This window comes from Podarcis raffonei, chromosome 14 (genome assembly GCF_027172205.1).
Source record: "Podarcis raffonei isolate rPodRaf1 chromosome 14, rPodRaf1.pri, whole genome shotgun sequence".
NCBI classification, from domain to species: domain Eukaryota; kingdom Metazoa; phylum Chordata; class Lepidosauria; order Squamata; family Lacertidae; genus Podarcis; species Podarcis raffonei.
The window spans coordinates 40,479,169-40,503,128 of NC_070615.1; the positions used below are offsets into that span (position 1 = coordinate 40,479,169).

The 23,960-nt window shown below is 44.0% G+C and overlaps 1 protein-coding gene across 1 annotated transcript; it reads left to right on the top strand.

Annotated features, from left to right (window-relative positions):
• Positions 1 to 375: 375 nt before the first annotated feature.
• Positions 376 to 4,959, top strand: MCHR1 (melanin concentrating hormone receptor 1). Its single transcript, XM_053364705.1, has 2 exons — positions 376 to 1,303; positions 3,459 to 4,959. Exons 1-2 carry the CDS (start codon positions 1,219 to 1,221, stop codon positions 4,454 to 4,456), a joined length of 1,083 nt encoding a protein of 360 aa, XP_053220680.1. The 5' UTR covers positions 376 to 1,218; the 3' UTR covers positions 4,457 to 4,959.
• The last annotated feature ends 19,001 nt before the right edge of the window (positions 4,960 to 23,960 follow it).

Consider the following 23,960-nt stretch of genomic DNA (forward strand, 5'->3'; position numbering starts at 1 on the left):
ATATGAGCAGAAATCAGGCATGTCTGTCCATCACAGGCTTCAGCCTGCTTCTTCCCCTAGCTTCTAGCTTGCACACACACAGCTCTAACTTTCGTCTTTCTATCTACCAGTAAGTTGAGGGATGGGTCACCCCTGCGTCTTCTGCCACCGAGCCTCTTCCTTTGTTACCTTAATGACCCATTACCTCACCAGGAAGAGTGATTTTTCTCTCTCAAACCAGCCAACTAGAAAATTTAACCCATGTTTCCTTCATGCTTAAAGGGAGATTTCAAATGGCATTGCACATGTGCAGATAATCGTACATGCACAGATGAGAATGAATAGGTGTTCCGGAGGCTAGAATAATAGAATTGTAGGGCTGGAAGGGATCTCCAAGGGTCATCTAGTCCAACCCCCTGCAATGCAGAAATCGCAGCTAAGGAATCCCTGACAGATGACCATCCAACCTCTCTTTAAAAACCACCACGCTCCAAGGCAGTCTGTTCCACTGTCAAACAGCTCTCACGGTCAGAAGGTTCTTCCTAACATTTCATCGGAATCTCCTTCAATGTTATTTGAAGTCATTGTTTCAGGTCCTCCCCTCTGGAGCAGCAGAAAACAAGCTTGCTCCAGCTTCCATGAGACAGCCCTTCAGATATTTGAAGATGGCTATTTTATCACCTCTCAGTCTTCTCTTCTCCAGGCGAAAACATGCTCATCTCTCTCAACCGTTCCTCATCAGGCTTGGTTTCCAAACCTAGCTGCAAGGGTGGGAAACCAAGAAAAAGCCATACAGGTTGGTCGAAGACATCTCCCCACCTCTCTGATGCCAACGTCACTATGTAAATGTAGCTTGAAATGCCATGGGAGAGGGAATGAACCTGCAAATTTCTCCTACTTCCAGGATCCCCCTTTTCATCTGCATGCTGCAAAGGTGACGATATTCTAGACTCTGTTTCTTTCTACTCTGGTGTCAGTTTTGTCCTGAGGGTGGAGCAGAGAGCAGGCAAAGTCTGCTTTCGCCACCGCTCCCTGCCTTTGCAGTCGCTTTAGAACGCATCCACTCCGCAAGGGAAACTGCTGCTTCCAGCTGCACAAAAGGAATCGCTTGGAGAATTGTTGGTTTTACAGGCACTCCTGGGGATCCAGCCTCCCTCCTGTCATTCTTCCGTATGAAACAGCAATGAAAGCATGGCATCTTCCGACCGCTGATGGGATCCAGTCTCCCTTCCCTGAAGGATGGATTTCCACGTGAATCACACCGTGAGCATGAATGACAGCGCTCCAAATATCTCCAAGACAGGACAAAACTTTTCCCACAATGGTAAGTCAGGGGAGGGAGCCGTAGTATTTTGAGACAAGAGGAAGGGATTCTTTTTGATGGGAACTTTATATGGATTCTCATCTGAATCTCTTTCCATGCCAGACCCACCAACATCTGTGTGCATTAGATTTATTGCAAAAGGAATTGGGGCAGGTGATAGCTGCACATTAAACATTATGTGTGTCTATGTGCAGGAACTATTGTATGTATTTATATAGGCAGCCACAGCTCTGGAACTATGTGGCATAGGAACATGTAGAGTTAGGTGTGCAAAGCTCTTTTAATTTGGAGGCTTCTGCATGCATTTATACCACTGTTATGGTCTGATATGTCCATGAGAAATGCTCTTTCTCCTGCTGTAACAAACATAAATGGTGCTGTTTTCTTCCAAATGCTTTGGTAAATAAGAGGCAAGGAGGATGTGCTATGTGTCTATTCCAAAGCCTTTTCCATGGAAAAAGCACATATAGACCCTTCTGAGTCCTTCTGATGCTTCTCTCCAGTCACATTTTGCAAGATTAGTGTAACTGCAAATGAGTGCAGTGGGCTCTGCAAACCAGACATGTTCAAAGAAAAGCTTGATAGAGGAGGCAGGTGATATTAGCAGGGGTGGGGAACCTGCAGCCCTCCAGATGTTGCCAGGATATCACCCCCATCCTCCCTGTCTGTGCTGGCTGGGGCTGATGGACATCAGAGTCAGAAAAACATCTGGAGGGCTTATGGGACATTGGATACTTTTTCATTTTATTGACCAAAAATAAGAAATTCCCTGCAATAAGGTGCTTATCAACTTTTTAAAACATTGTTTTGCTGGGAGCATGTTGTAAACCAGGGGTGGAAAACCTGTAATCCTTCACATGTCATTGGACTCCAGCTCCCATCAGCCCCAAGCAGTATGGCTGATAGTATGGCTGAGGACAGAAGTTGGAGTCCAGGACATCCACCCCTCCATCCCTGCAATAGCCCTTAGTTCATAGAGAGGACAAGGCAGAATGAAGCTAGAGGATAACACTTTGTGCATCTGACCAAGTGGACCCCAGTCCACAAAAAATGTATGTCATAAGCTGTTTGATACCGCAAGAGCATCTCCCTTTGTGTCAACCACCTTGAGCCCTGAGATCAGCAGGGGAGGCCCTATTGGTGGGCTGCCACTGTGGGCGGGGTGTGTGTGCCCAGGTGTTGCTGACCCTTGACATTCCATTTGTGGAATGCCCTCCCAGGTGAGGTGCATCTGTCTCTCTCATTAACAGCTTTCAGTTGTAATTTTGAAACATCCCTGTTCACTCAGACCTTCTATGGTCTGAAAGATGCTGTTCTGGACAACCTTGACATTGTTTTGAAGGAAAAGGTTGATTATCAATAATAATCCACAGGGAGGACATGGTGAACTTCATGAAGAATTTGTAGGATTCCCAAAGGTGCCCAGGGTGGACATGGTCTTATAATCCTCTTCAACAACTGAAATGGCCTCTGTGCACCAGATAAGCTCAATATAAACTTAATATAAGATTGTGATGTAAGCTGACACCCGTTGCTTGAATCACTATCTATTAAATACTGTTAAAGTTAAGTACTTGGGTATTATTATGACAAATATGAACAGTACATTGTTCCAAAATAATTATGTCAAAACATGGGTTGAAATTTAAAAAGATATGTCAAGATGAGACAAGTTAAAATTGTCATTGCTGGACAAAATTTCAGTAATAAAAATGAATGTTTTGCCTTAAAAAAAGAGGAATAGGTTGATTATCATTATTTTAAAAAGAAGGTTTTCACTATCTCTAGAAGCATGCAGCTGTATTGTTTTATTATTGACATGCTTGCCATTCTGGGCTCCTTTGGGAAGAAGGGTGGGATATAAAATTAATAAATAATGCTACAATGTAAGAAGAGACTGCTAGATCAAGCTAATGGCCCATCTTGAACAGCTTGCTGTTGTCCCAGTGGCCAACCAGGGACTTGTGGGCAACCGGCAAACAGGACCTGAGTGCACCAGCCCTCTCCTCGCTTGTGCTTCCCCAGCAACTAGTAGTCAGCCTCTAACAGTGAAGGGTTAGCCTCCATTGATAGCCTTATCCTTTGTGGACAGCCATGTGAGCATCATTTGAAGTTATTCTGTCTTTCCTCTCCTTCCCCGCTCCCCCATTGGAAGGCGACCTCAGCCCTGCAAGCTACTCTACCTTCATCATGCCCACCCTGTTTGGCATCATCTGCTTGCTGGGCATCATCGGCAACAGCATGGTGATCTGCGCCGTCTTCAAGAAACCCAGCCCCACCAGCAGCGTCCCGGACATCTTCATCATCAACCTATCCATGGTGGACTTGCTCTTTCTCTTGGGCATGCCGTTCCTCATCCACCAGCTGCTGGGCAACGGCGCTTGGCACTTTGGAGAAACCATGTGCACCATCATCACCGCCTTGGACGCCAACAGCCAGTTCACCAGCACCTACATCCTAACCGCCATGTCCATCGACCGCTACCTGGCCACGGTGTACCCCTTCACTTCCACACGCTTCCGGAAGCCCCCTGTAGCCATCTCGGCCATCTGTATCCTTTGGGCTCTTTCCTTCCTCAGCATCACTCCCGTGTGGATGTACGCAAGGCTCATTCCCTTGGGCGGAGGCTTGCTGGGCTGTGGGATCTGCCTGCCGGACCCTCAGCGGGACGTCTACTGGTACACCCTGTACCAGTTCTTCCTGGCTTTCGCCATCCCTTTCGCCCTCATCACCGTGGCCTACAGAAGGATCCTGCTGAGGATGGCAAGCTCCTCGCAAGCCCTGACCGGGCAGAGGTGCACCAGGCTCCGCACCAAGAAGGTGACTCGGGTAGCCATTGCCATCTGCCTGGCCTTCTTTGTCTGCTGGGCCCCTTTCCACGTCCTGCAGTTGGTCCAGCTGGCCGTGCCCCAGCCCACCCTCGCTTTCTACTATGCCTACAATGTGGCCATCAGCCTGGGCTACGCCAACAGCTGCCTGAACCCTTTCATCTACATCTTGCTCGGGCAGAACTTCCGCAGGCGCCTTGTCATCTCGGTCCGGCCTGCGGATGCCGGGGAGGAGGTGACCCAGAACCGGGTCAAAAGCGCACGGGGACAGCCCAGCGAGTCTGGGCAGCCTCTGCTGCATTTGGTCTCTGTTTCAGCCAGGTAGGGATGAGAATATTGCGGCCTTGCTCCCATTCTTAGTCCAGTTAGCCGCAGGGACTGGTGATAGTCCGCTGATAGGAAGAAGAGAGGAACATTCACCTTATGCATCTAGCTCAGTAGGGTCTGCAGCAGGAGTAGCCAACATGGCGCTCTCCAAATGTTGTTGGACTGCAACTCTCATCAGCCACAGCAAGGAGCTGACAAGGATCAGGGATTTCATTCATTCATTTGGTTGGTTTGTTTCATTGCTTTTGTATACCTGAAGGAGCGTATCCACCTCCATCGTTCAGCCCAGACACTGAGGTCCAGCTCCAAGAGCCTTCTGGTGGTTCCCTCATTGCGAGAAGTGAGGTTCCAGGGAACCAGGCAGAAGGCCTTCTCAGTAGTGGAACACCCTCCCATCAGATGTCAAGGAAATAAACAGCTACCTGACTTCTAGAAGACATCTGCTTGATGTTTTGCTGTGGTTTTATAATTTGTTGGAAGCTGACCAGAGTGGTTGGGGCAGCCCAGCCAGATGGGTGGCATATTATTATTATTATTATTATTATTATTATTATTATTATTATCTTTGAGGTGGTGTACATGGTTCTCCCCACTCTGAATTTAATCCTCACAACAACCCTGTGAGGTTGGTTAGACCGAGAGGCACTGACTGGCTCACTGTTGCCTAGTCAGCTTTATGGCTGAGTGGGGATTTGAACCCTGGTCTCCCAAGTTTGCCAACATCTGGAAGGGACTACATTTCCTAGGTCTGGTCACCACAGACTAGAAGTAGCTCTTCAGCATTTCAGGCAGGGGACTTTCCCAGCCCTTGCTGGCGATGTCAGAGATTGAATCTGGTAAGATGCAGCCCTTCCCCTGAACAGTGGCTTCCTACAGTGGTGGAATTCAAACCCACATCCTCAAAGAGATGGTGTTTGTTCTCCTGTGCTTTCCCAAAGCTTCTGGCTTGAGTGCCATGAGCTACATCCTTGGTAGGTTGACCTTAGTTCCATATGGTCATCTGGAATTACATGGCCAGAGTTTGAACAAAGTCTGATGAGGAGGAAGACAAAACAAAATGAACAACCAAAGAAACCTGGATGGGAAGCAGATACTTTAGTGCCTATCATCTATGGTTCTGAAAGGCAAGAAAGGGATTAGAAAGCTATTGGACAACATAGATATGCTTCTGTTTTTTAATTTATTTATTGTAGGATTTCTTAGCCATCATAAGGTGCCAGGGTGGGTTACAATAACACCGCCATACAACATACACACCAAATCTATACTTTTGATCTGTGTGGAATTGGGATCAGAGCCGGCGCTACCATAAGGTAAAGTGAGGTAGCTGTCTCAGACAGCAGATTCTGAGGAGTGAAGGGAGAGGACTGTGGGAGGAACGATCTCTGTGCGTCTTGTAGTGTGCTCCAGCCGCACAAACCCCTAACCTAGCTTTCTGCCCTCCAGTGTGGAGGTGGCGTCTGACCTAGGTTCCATCTGTGCTATAGATCTAAAGCAGCATATACCACTTTAAACAGTCATGGCTTCCCCCCAAAGAATTCTGGGAACTGTAGTTTGTTAAAGGTGCTGAGCAGGGCCAAGGCCATCGGAGGGGAGGGGAGGCGCCCCAGGAGAAGGGGAGCTGGTTGGGCTATTGGGCATCTTACCTGTTCTTTCACACAGTGGAGGAGGAGGCTGGGGAAGCTTGGAACTGTCAATTTGGTGGGCAAAGTGGTCTGGGTCTCTTAGAGTTGGTGCCTATGGTCAGCAGCTCTCCAGGGTTTCAAGTAGGGGGCTGAAATTAGAGTGAAACCACTGGGATGAACCTAAGTTAGGCTAGGCATGCCCATTAATTTGAACAGGTCTACTAGGATTGACTGGATGCGGGTGGCGCTCTGGTCTAAACCACAGAGCCTAGGACTTGCCGATCAGAAGATCGGCAGTTCTAATCCCCGCGACGGGGTGAGCTCCCGTTGTTCAGTCCCTGCTCCTGCCAACCTAGCAGTTTGAAAGCACGTCAAGGTGCAAGTAGATAAATAGGTACAGCTCCGGCGGGAAGGTAAACGGCATTAACACTGTATTTAGAGAACCCTGTTATATATTCTTTAACGCTAAGTATATGAGTTTACCTGTATTGGTGTTTTGACCAATTGAATGATGCAACTTGAACCTGCTACGCAACAATTTAATTTTGTTTGGTTTCACTTCAAGCTTGGCGTGATGTGCTGGAGGTATTTCAGCTCATTTGAACCGTGTCCTTGAAAAGTCTTGAATAAAGAGTATTCAGTGTGGATTGTGTGAGCAGCTTAAATTTCCAAGAATATAGGAACTTGCCATGTCTTTGGTTCTGAGCCAATGCATACATATTAATTTAAACCTTTTCTAGACAGATTGGGTTTATTTTAATCCACTGCCTTCATAAAAGCATTCATTTAATTCCCACAGCACTCTCTGTGAAGGTTCTTTTTTATTTTTTCAAGTGTTTTAAACTTTGGTTCTTTATTAAAAGATTGAAGGGAGCGGGGGAAGAAACACAAAACATCCTTGGTTCAGCGGATGGCAGGCTGCCGCAGAAATGTTTCTGGGATGAAATGCAGCAGCCTTTTTGATATCAGGGTTATTGTGAGAAGATCAGTGAAACCAAAAGCATTTCTCATCTCTCCCTCCCTAGAAGGAATAGAAAAGTAAACAAATTGCAATGCATATTCTCTCTCCCTTTCTCTCTCTGCGTGTAAGCACCACAAGATAATTAATAATAATAATAATAATAATTTATTTATACCCTCACCCATCCGTCTGGGTCTCCCCAGCCACTCTGGGTGGCGTCCAACAAAAGATTAAAAATACATTCAAACATCAGTCATTAAAAACTTCCCTAAGCAGGGCTGCCTTCGGATGTCTTCTAAACGTCAGGTAGTTATTTATTTCCTTGACATCTGATGGGAGGGCATTCCACAGGGCAGGTGCCACTACCGAAAAGGCCCTCTGCCTGGTTCCCTGTAATCTCACTTCTCACCTCGGCGCTGGACCTCAGTGTCTGGGCTAAACGATGGGGGTGGAGACGCTCCTTCAGGTATATTGGGCCGAGGCCGTTTAGGGCTTTAAAGGTCAGCACCAACACTTTGAATTGTGCTCGGAAACGTATTGGGAGCTAGTGTAGGTCTTTCAGGACCGGTGTTATATGGTCCTGGAGGCCACTCCCAGTCACCAGTCTAGCTGCCGCATTCTGGATTAGTTGTAGTTTCCGGGTCACCTTCAAAGGTAGCTCCACGTAGAGTGCATTGCAGTAGTCCAAGAGGGAGATAAGTTTATAAGTTGTAGTAGGAATGGCAAACCTTTTTCAGACTGATGACCACATTCGTTTATGGACAAACTTCCAAAGGTCATATGCCCGTGGTGGGCAGGGTCAGAGGAAAAAGTGGACAGAGCGATGAAGGTAAGGGGAAGGCGATGGGAAGAGAGGCATTGTGCTGGCCGCCAGGCAATGGCTTCTTCCACCTCCAGTAGCATTTCCCAGACCATGACAGGGAGAAGAGCAGTCAGAAGCAGCTGGGAAGAGAGAAGAAGAGTTCAGGGAAATTTTTTTAAAAATAATTTTATAAGCTGTAAAACATCTTTGCTTCTCAATTTGCATTGTGTTGTTTTATGCACTGTGACTTGCTGCTATTTTTATCGATCATATTTTAGAAATTATTTATTGTAATTGTTAAGAGTGAATTTCTGTTTATTATTTGCTGATATTTATTTTTTCAGTGTACTATTATATTCTCGTGGATTATTGAGCAGTACTTTATTTGACAGAAGCTGTTTATTTTAAAGTTACGTGTGTTTTTTATTATGACATTTTTGTATTGCATCCGATTGTTGTAAGGTGTGTGTGATCTCTGTTGTTTCTTCAGCTTGTAAAAGCCTTGGGTATTGTGATATTTAAAAGGCGGTATACAAACTAAAAGTGAAGTGAAGCGAAATGAAATGAAGAGAAAATGAAATAAATGAGGAGATGGAGAACACCGAGTTCCACCTTGAACAAATACTGTGCTACCTTGGGTTAAGTACTTAATTCGTTCCGGAGGTCCGTTCTTAACCTGAAACTGTTCTTAACCTGAAGCACCACTTTAGCTAATGGGGCCTCCTGCTGCCGCCACACGATTTCTGTTCTCATCCTGAAGCAAAGTTCTTAATCTGAAGCACTATTTCTGGGTTAGCAGAGTCTGTAACCTGAAGCGTATGTAACCTGAAGCATATGTAACCCGAGGTACCACTGTAGATGGAAGGTGAGACATAAATGTGATGAATAAATAAATTTTTGTCAGTCCCTCGGCCAATTTACTGTCACAGGATACCTCATCCCAGTCTTAGGCAGTTATACTGATCAGCTTCTCTTCCTACACACCAGACTGGAACCACTTAAGCATCTGATCTCCAGTCATGATGGCTGTTAAGTCTAAAGATCTTTGGGGAAAGACCTAGATGAGCTCATCCTTTCTGGACCCTGTTAAAATAGGCGAACCCAGATCTTCCATTTCCTGCAGAATTGTGAAAATCTCTTTGCAGACCTGACTGGAATAACAATCATTTAAAAAACAAATTCCTTTCACTTCCATATATATACAACGCAGCTGCTAAAAAACAAAACAAAAGAGCAAAAGGGCACTTTGAACATTTTCATTCTTGCAGCCTGCGATTAATTTTAGAGACACTTTCATCGAAAACTCCCAAAGCCAACGCTTTTCTTCAAATGCAACTGTGGTGAATTGAGCGATTATACTTATCTGTGACATAATGGCCCTAACAAGGCATGCGCATAGAACAAGCACCTACAATCACAAATGGGTAGGAAATCTAAATTCCTGCAAAGAAAACCACGAGGGAAGCTGGGACAAAACATATCACTAATAATCACGCTAATAATATATGGCAGTGATAACTGTCAAGAGAAACTGAAATTAATAACAACATCAATATACTATATTGTGGATGGTCCTCTTTGCAGTCCATGGTGGAAGTCTTTAGAAAATCACAGGAATTTTTGGGAGCCGCTATTGCAAACGCAACCACCTTTCTTTTATCGTGGCCTGCCAACAGATCACAAATAATATCCGTCAGGGTTCATCCAGCTCTTGCTCCTGAAAATGAGGTCTGAGATCTCTGTGCTATTTCCATCATGTCTGGCGTACCTCTGCCTTTGCAAGCTGCGACGGACAATTTCTTTCACAGTCAACGCAATGCTAACCTTCATGAAACGCACAGAGATTAAGCATCCAGCACCTGCAGTGCTAAACTCAATTGCAAAATATTTGGCAGAATGCATCAGCCATACAATGAAACAGCTTTGAGGGATACAGAAGGACACCTGAGATCTGGGCAGTAAACATTGGCATATCCAGGAATGTTATGTATGTGCCAACCAAGGTGTGGTCTCACATCTTGTCTTGCTGTGACTTGAGTCCCAAACGATGTTGAGGGGACAGTGCTTAAAAACTTTTTTGGGGGGGAGTACTTCCGTCCCCAGGAGCCGGCACCCGTATTTTTTGGGGGGGGAGTAAACGTCAGTGAGAGAGCCCCAGCAGAGATTTAGAATAACAAAACATGCAGCAAAGCATGGAAATATAGACTGTCAGACCTTTAAAATATCCCCTTCTAAGTTTCTTCCAAAGCTACCCACTTCCCTTAGCAGAGAAAAAGACCACACCTTTAGTAACTTTAAAATGCTTTACTTACAAACCCTTCAACGGGTTAAAAACCTCCAAGAAAGGAGAGTCCACAACCTCCTGAGGGAGATGGTTCCACTGTTGAACAGCTCTTAGGAAGACACTCTTTTATACCAAAGGTTTCCTGCATAGGATATGCACCAGAATTTTCTCCATTCGGAACCCCTTTTACAATGTCTTTCTTGGCTATTCATCAGATAATACTGCGTATCAATGGCCATGAGCCACAATGGCTATGTCCTACTTCCGCTATGAGAGGCAATATGTCTCTAAATGCCAGTTGCTGGCAATGTGAGGCAGGTGGAGTGTTGTTGCATTTAGGACTTCCTTGTGGACTTCCCATGGGTATCTGATCGGTCATTGTGAGAAAAGGATGCTGGACTACATGGGCTATTGGCCTGGTGCAATAGGGTTCTTGTGATGCAAGAGAGCCAAAGATTTGATCAACAGACAATGTTTTCCCAACCTCTTATGTGTGCCAATGGTGCACCGATAGTATAAAAGCTCTGTTCCTTAGCTTGCCTATAAAAACTCTGAATCCAACTCCAATTTCCCCCAACAGATTTTTCAACAACAAAAACTTAACAACTTCCACTTAGAAAATGACAACGAGCCGTTAAAAGCTATTGATTGATTCCTGACAGAATCTAGGGAGCTTTCTTCTCCTATCTTCCCATACAGCTTGTTCCAAAAACCGATTAAGCCTAAGTACTTGATTGCAGTCCAGTGTGGTGCTGTTGACTTGCCTGTGAAAAATAAATTGCCTTAAATCCAGGTACGCCAGTTTAAATGGCTTATAGAGGAAAGGGCAGATAATGCCAGTGCTAAGACCATTAGCCCATTATAACAACCCTAATCCTCTGCCCTAACAAGCAAATGGAACAGCCGTTTCATTATAGACTTCTTGTCACTGGGTTGCAGGAATGGGAAAATATGACAGTGGTTGAACAGGCATGTACAGGCAGAGGGGTCTTTTGCATCTGTCAATGGAATTGCAAGATTGACACCCTGCAAAAAGTAGAGAGACAGATTAAAAGTTGTAAAATGTTAGGCCATAAGGCCATGAAATTAAGGGGTGGCAGTGAGTCTGTGACATTTCTATAATCAGCTGGTGATCTATTTTCATCTTTATGTCTTTTCCATTGTCTTATCACAGCTGTAGTCTGCTTTGATGTTATGAAATTGTGGTATACAAATATTTGTGATAAATTAAAGGTCAAAGCTCAGATAAATGGCCCCAGTAGTTGCATCCTGCACTTCTCTGTATGTTCAATTCACCAGGTGAGAGTGACCCTGTGCAGTTAACCATGGTGGTTCTGATAACGTGGTTCTTTAAGGTGCCCCAATATTCTTTGTTGGTTTGGTTGTCACAGACCGACGCTTCTGCTCCCCTGAGATTCACTGCTCTGATACACCAGAAAGACAGAATCCCTGAGAAATTCAGTTACACCACAAGGAAGGTCAAATCTTCTCCTGCAAAGCCAGAATGTCTTCTCTGCAAGAACCAAAACAACATTTTAGCAGCAGCATTTTGGTTTCAAATTGAGCTGGTGGCTGCCACCGAGCTAAGAATCTTTGAGGTCTCAGCTAAGCTGAGGGAGTTAGGTTTCTGTTTGCTGTGAATCACTCTTTATTTGCTCAGATTTGAACCACTGCTTCTTTAGTGGATCCTGGCGGATCACATCTTTATTTGTTGCATAGAGGGAATGGGATTACTGGGGCAAGCCTATAGCCACAGCATTAGGGCTGATACAGATGTGATTTGACAGCACTGACTCTAAGAGGCAAATGAGGCTGCCCCCTTCCTCCAAGCTTTCACAAATATTTCCATATTCAGCTTCTTTTGCTGCCCAAAAATTCTAGAGTTATGAGAAAGGGACAAAACCTTTCTCCATGCCACCCATAACATACCCTCCGACATTTCTCCCACGAAAATAGGGATGTCCCATTACATAATGGCAATTTTACTATTTATACCCTACACATTTTACTAGCTTGCCCCAGCCACTCTGGGCAGCTTCCAACATATATAAAAACATAATAAAACATTAAACATTTTTTTAAAAACCTCCCCATACCTTCAGACGGCTTGGGGGTTGGATAACTTCATACCCTCCAACATTTCTCCAATGAAAGTAGGGACATTGTAAAGAAAAGTGGGACATTCTGGGATCAAATCATAAACCGGAACAGCTTCTCTAAATCAGGGATGTCCCTGGAAAATAAGGACACTTGGAGAGCCTGCCATAATTTTATAAACACATATCAGTTTGTCCCTCACTCACCTTTTCTCTAAACCAGTGTTTCCCAAACTTGGGTCCCCAGCAGTTTTTGGACTACAACTCCCATCATCCCTAGCTAGCAGGTCCAGTGGTCATGGATGATGGGAATTGTAGTCCAAAGGCAGTTTGGAAACACTAAACTAACATCTCTCAGGATAGTTGTGAAGACAAAAAAGGGAGACAAGGATACACCACCCTGAGTTCCTTGGAGGAAGCATACTTTATTATTGCCTGCACCAAACCACTGCATTTTCTTGGATTTTGAGGCTGCATAATAGCTACATGACCCATGGGAGTGCATGTGTGTACATGCGCATTAAAAGGGTTATCAGAAACGGTGTTATCTTTGGAAAAGAAGCCCTGCTCAGCCTGCAGGGGAACATCAAAAGCCAAACCAAAAGTGACTGATCTTCTGAATTATGCAAAGAGAAAAGACTTCATCATCAAACCGCAGACCTGGGAATAAAAGTCCCGCGACAGAAGACAGAGAATTCAAGTGCCTAATCACAAGTGCAAGGAAGGTAGCAGAGCATCAGGCATTCCACCCACACCCCTTCTCAAGATGAAATGCTTGTCTGGTTCAAAGGGACTTCTATATATGGGAGAAGGGAGCTGGGTGATTAGTGAGAGAGTCAGGTAAGACAGGAAAAGGGAATTTTGCAGCACAGAATTGCGCCAAGGTGCTGACAAGCCCCACTGTGCTACTCTGATTACATTCTGCTCAGGGCAGACATGCTGAAATTGATGAACCTAAGTGAATACGTCCATTGGTTTCAAGGTGTCTACTTTGAGTAGGGTGAGCGCTGGATGCAGCCATTTTTTTCAGCCTCATTGAGTCTTTAGGATAAATCTATGAATTTTGGGCTGAATCTACACAGATACTAAAAACGCTGTGAAAATCCTTTTTTAAAAAACACCCGTTTTAAAATATATATGGAATTTGCCATTAGCTCATCAGCACCATCTAGTGTCCCATTTGTATAATGCACTTAGAACACACTTAAAATGCTATATTTGCAGCTGTATAGCTGAGTCCTTGGTTTCTATTTTTTGCCATCTCTAGTTTGCACTGAAGGGAGAAGGAAGGGTTAAACTCAATATTATCTGTGCCTAAACTTATTTTTAGTGGTGCGAGGGAGGCAGTTGACAGAAACCGCAGTCGGGCGCAGTTGCAAAGGAGACAGTGACTGAAACCGCAACTGCTGTTGCTATCAGAGGCCAGACATGTTTCCCGTTTTTTATGCTTTCTGCTTGAGTAATGCAAAGTTGAATAAAACACAAACATGGGGGGGGGGCCTTAGCTAGCCAGATAGCCATATGCCATATTAGGTGATAAGCACAATCTTGCCAGCTGATTGGAGAATTTGAAGAGGTGGGAAGAGATGGGCAGGCTCTCAGGTATAAAGATGCTTGCTTATTTGTATCTATGGGCCAGTCTTTTGGGAACGATCCCACTGGCCACCTCTGTGCACAGATCTCAATAAAACTTTTTTTTTCTCTGAAGAGGAACTTCCCTGGTGCGTTTGTTCTCTCCTCGGTCCTGGGGGTAAGCGGCAAAAGTGAATCCCTTGTGACCTAAGGCTTCAGCACCATTTACACCTCTGTTTGCAATTTTAAAAAAATCTGAAAATTCATGCCCATTTTTATGTTTTACATTGCACATTTAAATTCAAACGTTAAACATCCTCATCCTCATTTAGGATTCCCTGAATCCTTAGACTCCCCTCCACCCTTCCGTGGTTACCATTTTCAATCTTTTTCCACTGCTTCACATATTTTCTCTATTTTTCCTAAATAATCCATTTTTACCTTGGTTTCTAGTACATTACAAGCGTTACTCAAATCCTGTCAAAGTTTTTAGTTGTTTACAGTGTTCTCTTAAGTACATTGTGAATTTTTCCCATTAAGTTCCTATAAACTTCCCATAAAGTTCCTCTCTTCCTGGTTTCTGATTTTCCCAGTCATTTTTGCCATTTCAGCATAGTCCATCACCTTCATCAGCCATTCATCTCTGGTCAGGACTTTATCTTCTTTCCATCTCTGGGCTGGTAGTATCCACACTGCTGTCACTGCATACATAAATAGTCATTTCTGCTCTTTTGGTATCTCTGCACCTAAAATTCCTAATAAAAAAGGCTCCGGTTTCTTCACAAATGTTATTTTAAACATTTTTTTTCAACTCATGATATATCATCTCCCAGAATGCCTTTATTATCTTGCATGTCCAGCACATCTGGTATAATGTGCCTTCCTTCTCCTTACATTTCCAACATACATTAGAAGCAGTTCTATACAGCTTTGCTAATTTTATAGGTGTTAAATACCACTGATACATCATTTTCATATAGTTCTCCTTCAGCTCACAGCATGCTGTAAATTTTAAGTCAAGGGTCATCTAGTTCAACCCCCTGCAATGCAGGAATCTTTTTGCCCAATGAGGAGCTCAAACTCACAGCCCTGAGACTGAGACTCTCATGCTCTGCCAACTGAGCTATCCCAGCTGTTACAGACAACCATTGCCCATCATTGGCTGTGGCTTCACATGCTGTTAGTCTCCTTGCCTTCTGCTTAGGGCCCTCGTATTTACGGGGCTGCCTCTCCTGGTATGCCCCACAGAGGACCTTAAGGTCAATGAATAATCATAGTTTAGAGGTCCCAGGCCCTAAGGAAGTCAGATTATCCTCCACCAGGCCAGGGCCTTCTCAGTGATGGCTCTGACCTGGTGGAATGCTCTGTCCCATGAGACCAGGGCCCTGCAGGATTTAACTTCCTTCCGCAGGGCCTCTAAGACAGAGCTATTCCGCTTGGCTTTCAATTTGAACTTAGCCTGATCTTTTATTCCCCTTCCTTCCTTCCGTCCCCCTCCCCTTTTTATGAAGATTACCCGCTCTGAGATCCCACAACTAATTCTCCCCTGGCCTCCTTGCTGGCCCAAATACGACTAATTTAGCCAGTTAGCCCTGGTGATTATCTAATGTTTATTGGGTGGATTTTCCCCATAAATTGATTTTTGAATTCTGAATTTATTGTTAATCGCGTTTTATACTGTATTTTATGCTGGTTTTTTGTTGTATCAATTAAGTGTTTTAAATTTGTTGCTAGCCACCCTGTGCCTGGTTTTCTGAACCGGGGTGGGGTATAAATAAAAATTTAATATTTTTCTTACCCATTATTACTATTTATTTATTTATTATTATTATTATTATTATTATTATTATTATTATTATTATTATTATTATTATTATTCCATCCCAATGGACACCAGCCACCACTGCTTGCAGGTCTAAAGAACCACTAACAGAACAGACCATGCTGAGCTTGATGGATAAACAGTCTGCCCTGCTCTAAAGCACCTTCCGATGATTCACACAATCAGGAACTTGAAGCCAAACTAGATAAAGTGATGGAGAGCAAGCCCATATATGTCCTGTGAAGGAAAAATGGTTTCCTCTGCATAAATCGATACATTTCGGTCTACAGAACTGAGACTGACGTGCTGTGGCTCAGCAAGCATTTGAAAGGGATTTTGCCTTCCAGGCAGCAGACTGATTGCAACACAAGGCTGGCTAGATCCAGTGATAGATTTTGAACTGCAGGAGCTCTCATCAAAATCGTGCTTCGTATATCACACTCATGCAGACAGGCAGAGAGAGAGCGAGGAAAGCGCAACAGGCCATTGCAAAATACACAATTTATTAGGACCAGCATAACTGCAATCAACCTGTGTGTGGTTTCCTAGTAATAAGCACTATTGAACTCAATAGCGCTTACCCCTGGCTAGGGATGTGAAGAAAGTTGACTTCTTTTGAAACTGCTTATGAAATACCAAGCAAATTGCTATTTCATGCCCTCATCAAAGTACAGCGGTACCTTGGATTAAGAACTTAATTCATTCCAGAGGTCCGTTCTTAACCTGAAACTGTTCTTAACCTGAGGTACCACTTTAGCTAATGGGGCCTCCTGCTGCCGCCACGCTGCTGCTGCGCCATTTCTGTTCTCATCCTGAAGCAAAGTTCTTAACCCGAGGTACTATTTCTGGGTTAGTGGAGTCTGTAACCTGAAGCGTCTGTAACCCACAGTACCACTGTATGCACCTTGAGATTCTGTTAGCCTTCATGGGGTTACTGGAAAGAAGAAAGAGTCCCTACCCAGCAGCAGAGCAAGCCAATTGGGCGCCTGGGGTGGCACGCATGCCTTGCGCCCAGGGGCGGGGCCAGCCACTCATGGGGCGGGGCCAGCCGGGGCAGGGCGCTCTGTGGGGCCTCCAAGGAGTCTGCCTGCCTCCTCCCATTCAACCGCCCTACAGCTGGGGGGAGGCAGAGGGCGGACTGTTTGGAGCAGCGCAGAGCCTGCACGCATAAGCCACCGTGGCTCTCCCAGGAAAGATGTGTGGCTCAGGGACGCTGCAGGCCCCACGGTGAGTGCCGTCTGGCATTTTGTCACCCCCCTCAGTGGTGACACCCGGGGCGTACCACCCCCACCACCCCCCTTTCCACCACCCCTGTCCCTACCAGAAAGGAATGGCAAGCTAAGCTGATGGACTGTGCCAAAATGGCAAAGGTGACTGGCAAGCTCAGGAACCAAGAGGACAAAAACTTTTTAAAAAGAATGGGGAAAATTCATAATCTATTTAAGAGACCACTACAAGCCGATGAAAACATTAGCAGGATTTTAATCTCACTTGTAATGTAACAAATACTATGGGTGATGTGGTTGGATGCAAAATACAGAATATGGAATAATATGCAGTTGTAAATGTTGACAATAGGACCCATGGAAGGGGTAATCTCTATCTATATATAGATATGCATTTGGATTATTATAAACTTTTATTTGTAAAATCAAATAAAAATGACGTTCAAAAAAGCATTCATGGAGTTTCAATGCCCTGGACCATATTTTCAATTCCCTCCCGGTAAATATTCAAATAATAATAATAAATAATAAATCTTTCTACATTAGCTTAGCTTTATGCAAGTAATCTCCTTTCCACATGCATGGGACATCGGTAGTAAAATGACATAAAACAAAACAAGTTTTCTGAAATCCCCTTCTGCTGGAATAGTGAACAAATATAACAATAAAATATAACTAGTAGAAAACCACAAGGGCAGCCTTGTTTTTTGTGATCTTCCTTGGGTGTCATCAAGCACATTCATTGATTTTAGCATGCCTTGAGTCAAGGGTTAGCCGGAGGAAAGGTATCTGAGAGGTTGAATAACAGGACAAGAGTATAAAGTCAAGAAATGACATATTGATTTCCATGGGGTGCTAGAAAAAGCCACTATTTGATCTTAGTGAGACTTCTCAGCTGATGCCCAGAGATATCTGTTGGTGAAATAAAAACAGCACGTTGCCTTCATTTGCAGTACTGTAATAAATAATAATATATTTCAGTCATTCGAGAATCTTGTGTTTTCAGTCTGCAAAAAAAAGGCCAGGGTTGGGGAAGCTCTGTTCCTCCCTCCAAATCTTTTTGGACTCCAGCGCCCATCAGCCAAACAACATCTAGAGAAACCACAGTCTCCCCATTCCTGCTACAGACTATTAAATTAGACAGCAAGAGAATTTGGAGACACTGAGATGGGATGTTTGACTCATCCTGGGAACAGAAGAAAATATACACTCTAGCAATGTATTCATTTCAATGTGGCTGCCCCTGTTCTGTGGAACAGCACACCTGTCGAGTTATGACAGGTGTTCATTATCTATACTTTCCAGAAACAACTGGAGACATTTCTCTTCTGATGGACTGTCCTAGCTGGATGTATGAGTCCCTACCATGGGTATCTACTTTGCATTTTATATATATATATATATATATATATATATATATATATATATATATATATATATTCTGTTGTTTGGGGAAGGGTTGCAGCTCAGTGATAACAGCATCTGCTTTGCATGCAGAAGGTCCTAGGTTCAGTCCATGGCATCTCCAGGTAGGTGCTGCCAGTCAGACAATAGCAGCAAGTGGTGGGCCATTTTCTTCAGGACCATGACACAGTTGGAAAGGGTTAAATTCTGCCTCCCTGTCTACACTCCCCCCCACCGTGGCCACCTCTTACATTTTTCAAAACTGGATTTTTGCATTCATGCAATTGAGCCAGGTGGTTCACACTGTCTCCCCTACATAGTGTATTGGTTAGTGTGTTGGAGGGGTCAGCAGACATTTTCAGCAGTGGGCCGGTCCACTGTCCCTCAGACCTTGTGGGGGGGCGGACTATGTTTTTTTGGGGAAAATGAACGAATTCCTATGCCCCACAAATAACTCAGAGATGCATTTTAAACAAAAGCACACATTCTACTCATGTAAAAACACCAGGCAGGCCCCACAAATAACCCAGAGATGCATTTTACTCATGTGAAAACACGCTGGTTCCCAGATCGTCTGTGTTATGTACTGAAGTTCTCACCCTGGGCCAGCAGGGGGATACTGTAGATAGTTCAGGTCCACATATGCAAATAAGGGATCGAAAGTGACATTCAGTGATTGGATAGTTATAGAAAATGGTTACTGTTGCGTTCTAGTGGAGCTCTATATAAGCAGGCTGGCTGACCCCTTCAGTTCAGTTCTGTGAATAAACAAGAGCTGTTTGAAGAATCGCTGTGTCGTCTGATATGTTCACCCACAACTTAACAGTCCGCAGGCTGGATTTAGAAGGATATTGAGCCAGATCTGGCCCCCGGGCCTTAGTTTGCCTACCTAGGACCTATGAGAGCAGGGTTCAGATCTCATCCCTGAAGCTCCCTGGGTGACATGGGTCAGGTCACTGTGTGTCAAACCCTTAAGCTTCCCTGGACTGGGACGATAATCTACAAAAACTCAAAGAGTAGCACACCATCCACAAAGAAGACTTGAGGGTCTCTCTACTGAAATAACCGCTTCGTTAACATCAAATTTACTTCCTTTGCATTGTGACTCTGGCACAGCAGCCCTCAGCAAAAAATACCTTCCGTTTCTCACTTGCCAGACCGGATTTGTGAGCACAGTCTTCTAGCTCAATTCTTCCAGTAAAAGCTGCTCCTTTGCATCTATTTCCAGTCCTGCTTGAATGCCAGGAAGCAGAACAACTATGGAATACAGTGCTGAGTGCTTAAATCAGTCCAGATAGTTTATTAAATTGCTTATACTTTTCTCCAGTTCCGAGATTAGGCACACACAGTGATTCTTCCTTCAAGTTCTTAATTAGTCTCCCAATTTGTGGCTTGCCTGTAGCTTTTCATTTTAAGAGACAGAAGGGAGGATTAGGAGACTGTATGATGAGAGAGAGAGAAAGAGGTCTCTAAACTGTGGTTGCTCAGAATGGAGGCTTTCAGTATTTGCTTATCCATTAACAAAGTCCCCCCCCCTTCAGTTTTGCAGAATATAACTTTCAGTTGTACCCTTCATTAAGCAGATGCCTGGGGCAAGCATAATGAAGGTTGCAATACTCCCTGTTGTTGTTTTTAAACTTCCTAAATTGGTAGAGTCTCAAACAGGTCTGGTCAAAGGTTGCCTAGACCAGTTCTGGATTGTGATTGCGCTTTTGTGCATGTCAGAGCACGGAAAGTTAATTTTAAAAAGGAACGAGTTTAAGATGTCCAAAAAGGAACTAATTTCAGTTCACGTTTGTCCCTTTACAAAATGAACTAATTTGGTTCATTCAAGTGATCTGTGGCAAAATCTGCTATGCTGAAATACAAAATGTAAGTGAAGGCACTCCTGGGCTCCTCAGGGACGAAAGGGTGGGGCCTTAATGTAATAGGAAAACATCAAAACACAGAGGAATGTGAAATGTGATCTCTTATAAATTAGTAATTATTATTTTTTTACATCTTAAGTGTGACCACTGTTAAGGTGTGAAACCTAAGACGCTGGCAAGTTAGCAATGTCATGTGACTTTAAGTAGTCAAGCTCGTTAAGTTGTTAAGTTGCTCAGTATATAAAGAGTGTTTGTTTTCTCTGCCTGTGGGGCGTGAAGCAAAAATGTCTGAAAGCTCCGGAGGTGTTTCTGTTATCTTTCTGCAATAAACCTGTCTTTGGAAAGACAGGCTTCCCTGTGTCGTTATTTCTTTGCTGCTGAGACTTTGAAGCTTGTACTGCAACAAGAATCTCTGCACTGGACTTAATTAATGCTCTGCAAAGAGAACTGTTGCTGGTGGCGCAGCGGAAGCGTTTACTGGACCAGTACATAGACTCTCTTATGAACAGAGGATGGAAACGGCTCTATCAACTTACAGGTGACATCTGTAAGGAATGGCACAATTCTTTGCATGCAACTCAAAAACCCCATGCAACTCAATGGGCCTTGCACGCATGTAAGCAAGTATAGAACCTCAGCCCACATTTCACTGAGTTATATGGACCCCTCATCCCTATTCCTTGAAAAGGTACAAGTCCCGCTCTGTTTAATGCAATTACAGACCCTCCAAATGTCCCTGTTTTACAGGGACAGGCCCGGATTTACAGAAGCTTTCGAAGTTTCTGATTCGATCCTGGAATGATCCACTTTTCCTTATCCTTATTCCCTTTTCCCATCGGATAAATGTTGGAGGGTATGGTAGGATGTCCCTATTTTCATCAATGTTGGGGAAGGGGGTATGGCCTTATCTGACCCCCAAGCTGTCTAAAGGTATCTCTGTATAGGGAAGTTTTAAAATGTTTAATGTTTTATTATGTGTTTATATATATATATATATTTTATAATATATTTATTAAGGTTTAAAGATTTATATAAAACAGAAAAAAAACAGAACAATAAAAAACAAAAACACATACAATCCAAACAGAACACATACAAAACAAGTATAATTTCCATCCCTTATATTCATAAAACTTACTTTCCCGACCTCCTCATACCTCCCCTTTCTGTATTCCATTCTCTAATTAAGTCAATTCAGCAAATCCTTTCCCTAATTTTTATATAATTTTTAGCCTTTCTTTTCTTAGTCACATAATCATTACAGCTTTTAACCCCTTAATTTCTGAATCAACATCGTTCTAACCTTCAATAATTTTGCAATGTTTCTTAAGATAGTCCTTAAATTTCTTCCAATCTTCTTCCGCCGTCTCTTTTCCCTGGTCTCGAATTCTGCCGGTCATTTCTGCCAATCCCATATAGTCTATCACTTTCATCTGCCATTCTTCCACGGTGGGTAGATCTTGTGTCTTCCAATACTTTGCGATGAGTATTCTTGCTGCTGTTGTAGCATACATAAAAAATGTTCTGTCCTTCTTTGGCACCAATTGGCCGACCATACCCAGGAGAAAGGCCTCTGGTTTCTTCAGGAAGGTATATTTAAATACCTTTTTCATTTCATTATAAATCATTTCCCAGAAAGCCTTAATCCTTGGGCATGTCCACCAAAGGTGAAAGAATGTACCTTCAGTCTCTTTACATTTCCAACACTTATTATCAGACAAGTGGTAAATTTTTGCGAGCTTGACTGGAGTCATGTACCACCTATAAATCATTTTCATAATATTTTCTTTCAAGGCATTACATGCCGTAAATTTCATACCGGTGGTCCACAACCGTTCCCAGTCCTCAAACATAATGTTATGACCAATATATTGTGCCCACTTGATCATAGCTGATTTAACTATTTCATCCTGTGTATTCCATTCCAACAGCAAGTTATACATTTTTGACAAGTTCTTAGTTTTGGATTCTAGTAATTCTGTCTCCAGTTTTGATTTTTCCACCTGGAAGCCAATTTTCCTGTCTTATTATGTGTTTATATATGTTGCAAGCCACCCACAGTGGCTGGGGCAACCCAGTCAGATGGTGGGGGGGGGGAGGAATAAATAGGGAAATTATTATTATGGAATAGAGCATCCCTATTTTCATTGGAGAAATGTTGGCGGGCATGCAATTATTTCCAGGGCACTTCAAGCTGGCCTGTTTAAGGCGCATTCATCCCAAACCGGGTGTCAACTATTTAACGAGCATTCATGCTGAACTGTTTGCAGGGAGGTTAAATGACATTGCGGCAAAAGTGTCGTGCCACACTTCCCAGTGCATTTCCCCTTCACTTTTTTTTTATCCTAACAGGTCCAATCTTTGGGGGAAATAGCTTTGTTGGGCAGGAGCTCCAACTCAGCTTCAACTGTGCAACCGGAATCTGATAGTAGGTCATCAACTCTCCCTCGCCCCCGACTGTTAAAAACAGCAACCCTGTACAGTCTTGTTGATTCCTACAAGGCTGGCCCAATACATTTTGGCACCTGAGGTGATCCACAAAATGCCACCCTGCCAGGGAAGAAGGGGTGAGTGAGGATCTACTTTGGGAGCAAGGGGGAATAAAGATCTGCATCGGGATCTGCTGCCCCTGTGAATCCTGCTGCCTGAGGCAGTCACAGCCTCACCTTGCCTCATATGTGGGCTGGCCTTGTTCCTGCGCAGACTCCCCAAAGCAAAATAACATGGAGTATCCACCAGCTCACTTTGGGGAATATGGCCACCCTGGTATACACACACATTCTGTTTTCAATTGGATTTACTCTGCAGGGTAATGCAGACTCAAACTGCAATGCCCTTTTTTTTTTTGAGGACTTCCGGGTTAGCGCCAGCGCTGAATGGCGGATTTCTCCCGGAGCTCCGGGAGAGATCTGCTTCGCGGGTTCGGGTCTTGTTGCTCACGGCGGAGCAAAGACCCTTAAAAGTCACAGGCGCGTAGCCTGTGAACCGGAGACTCGGCGGGCACCTTTGCCCCCCCCCGACGTTGTGAAATAGCCTTTTTAAAGGCTATAGATCAGCGGAGGGGTGCGTGGAGCGGTGCTGAGAGTCGCTTTCACCCAGCCTGCGAAGCGAAGCCGCGTCGCCATCAGCGGAGAGCGCTGACTTCTTCCGAAGATTTTGGACTAAAAGAGAGCAACTTTCCGTGAGTAGGATTGAGTTTGCATTATAAATTGGACGTCAAAATTAATGAATTTGGGCACCGAGACGGATAAGTACTAAAAAGGAAGTCTGCTTACCGTCCTGCAGCAAGATTAAAGCGAAGGACAGTGAAGCTGTAACTTTTGACAGGAGCTTTTATGAGCTAAGAAACCCAACACCAAGCAAAGAACTCCCCCCCAAAAGGCAGGGGAGGGGGGGAAGAAGGCTTTAAAGGGATTTCCTGCCTAATTTAAAGGAGATTGAACTGATTACCGCTGCTTATCTACCTGGGGGTCGGACTGCCGGAGGAAAGACACCGGCTAAGGACGGTTGCTACAAATAAGGTTAGAAAGTAACTGACATATAGACTTTGGTTACTCTCAACTTGAAACATCGTATTTGGTTACATAGTAAGTCATCTGCAGGACACTTTTAATTTGGATCTTTGACAAAGTAAGGGACTTGGAGGGCTTTTGCTTTTTGGAAGTGTGGGAACAATTTAAAGTTCAGAAACTGATTTTGCGCCCTCTAGAGGATTTGGTCAGCTTCAGGAACTAAGTGGAATTTAAAACCTGAGAACTTTTTATTGTTGACAGTTTAAGAGTGTGGGAATGACCTTGAACGAAAGACTTTGTTATGGCAGATGGTAAACAGAAAGAAGATCC

Bases quoted from the DNA above. Each gene is read 5' to 3' on its own strand.
- MCHR1 (XM_053364705.1), top strand. From the start codon at position 1,219: ATGGATTTCCACGTGAATCACACCGTGAGCATGAATGACAGCGCTCCA. The intron at 1,304-3,458 runs GTAAGTCAGGGG...CCCCATTGGAAG, and splicing joins ACAAAACTTTTCCCACAATG to GCGACCTCAGCCCTGCAAGC.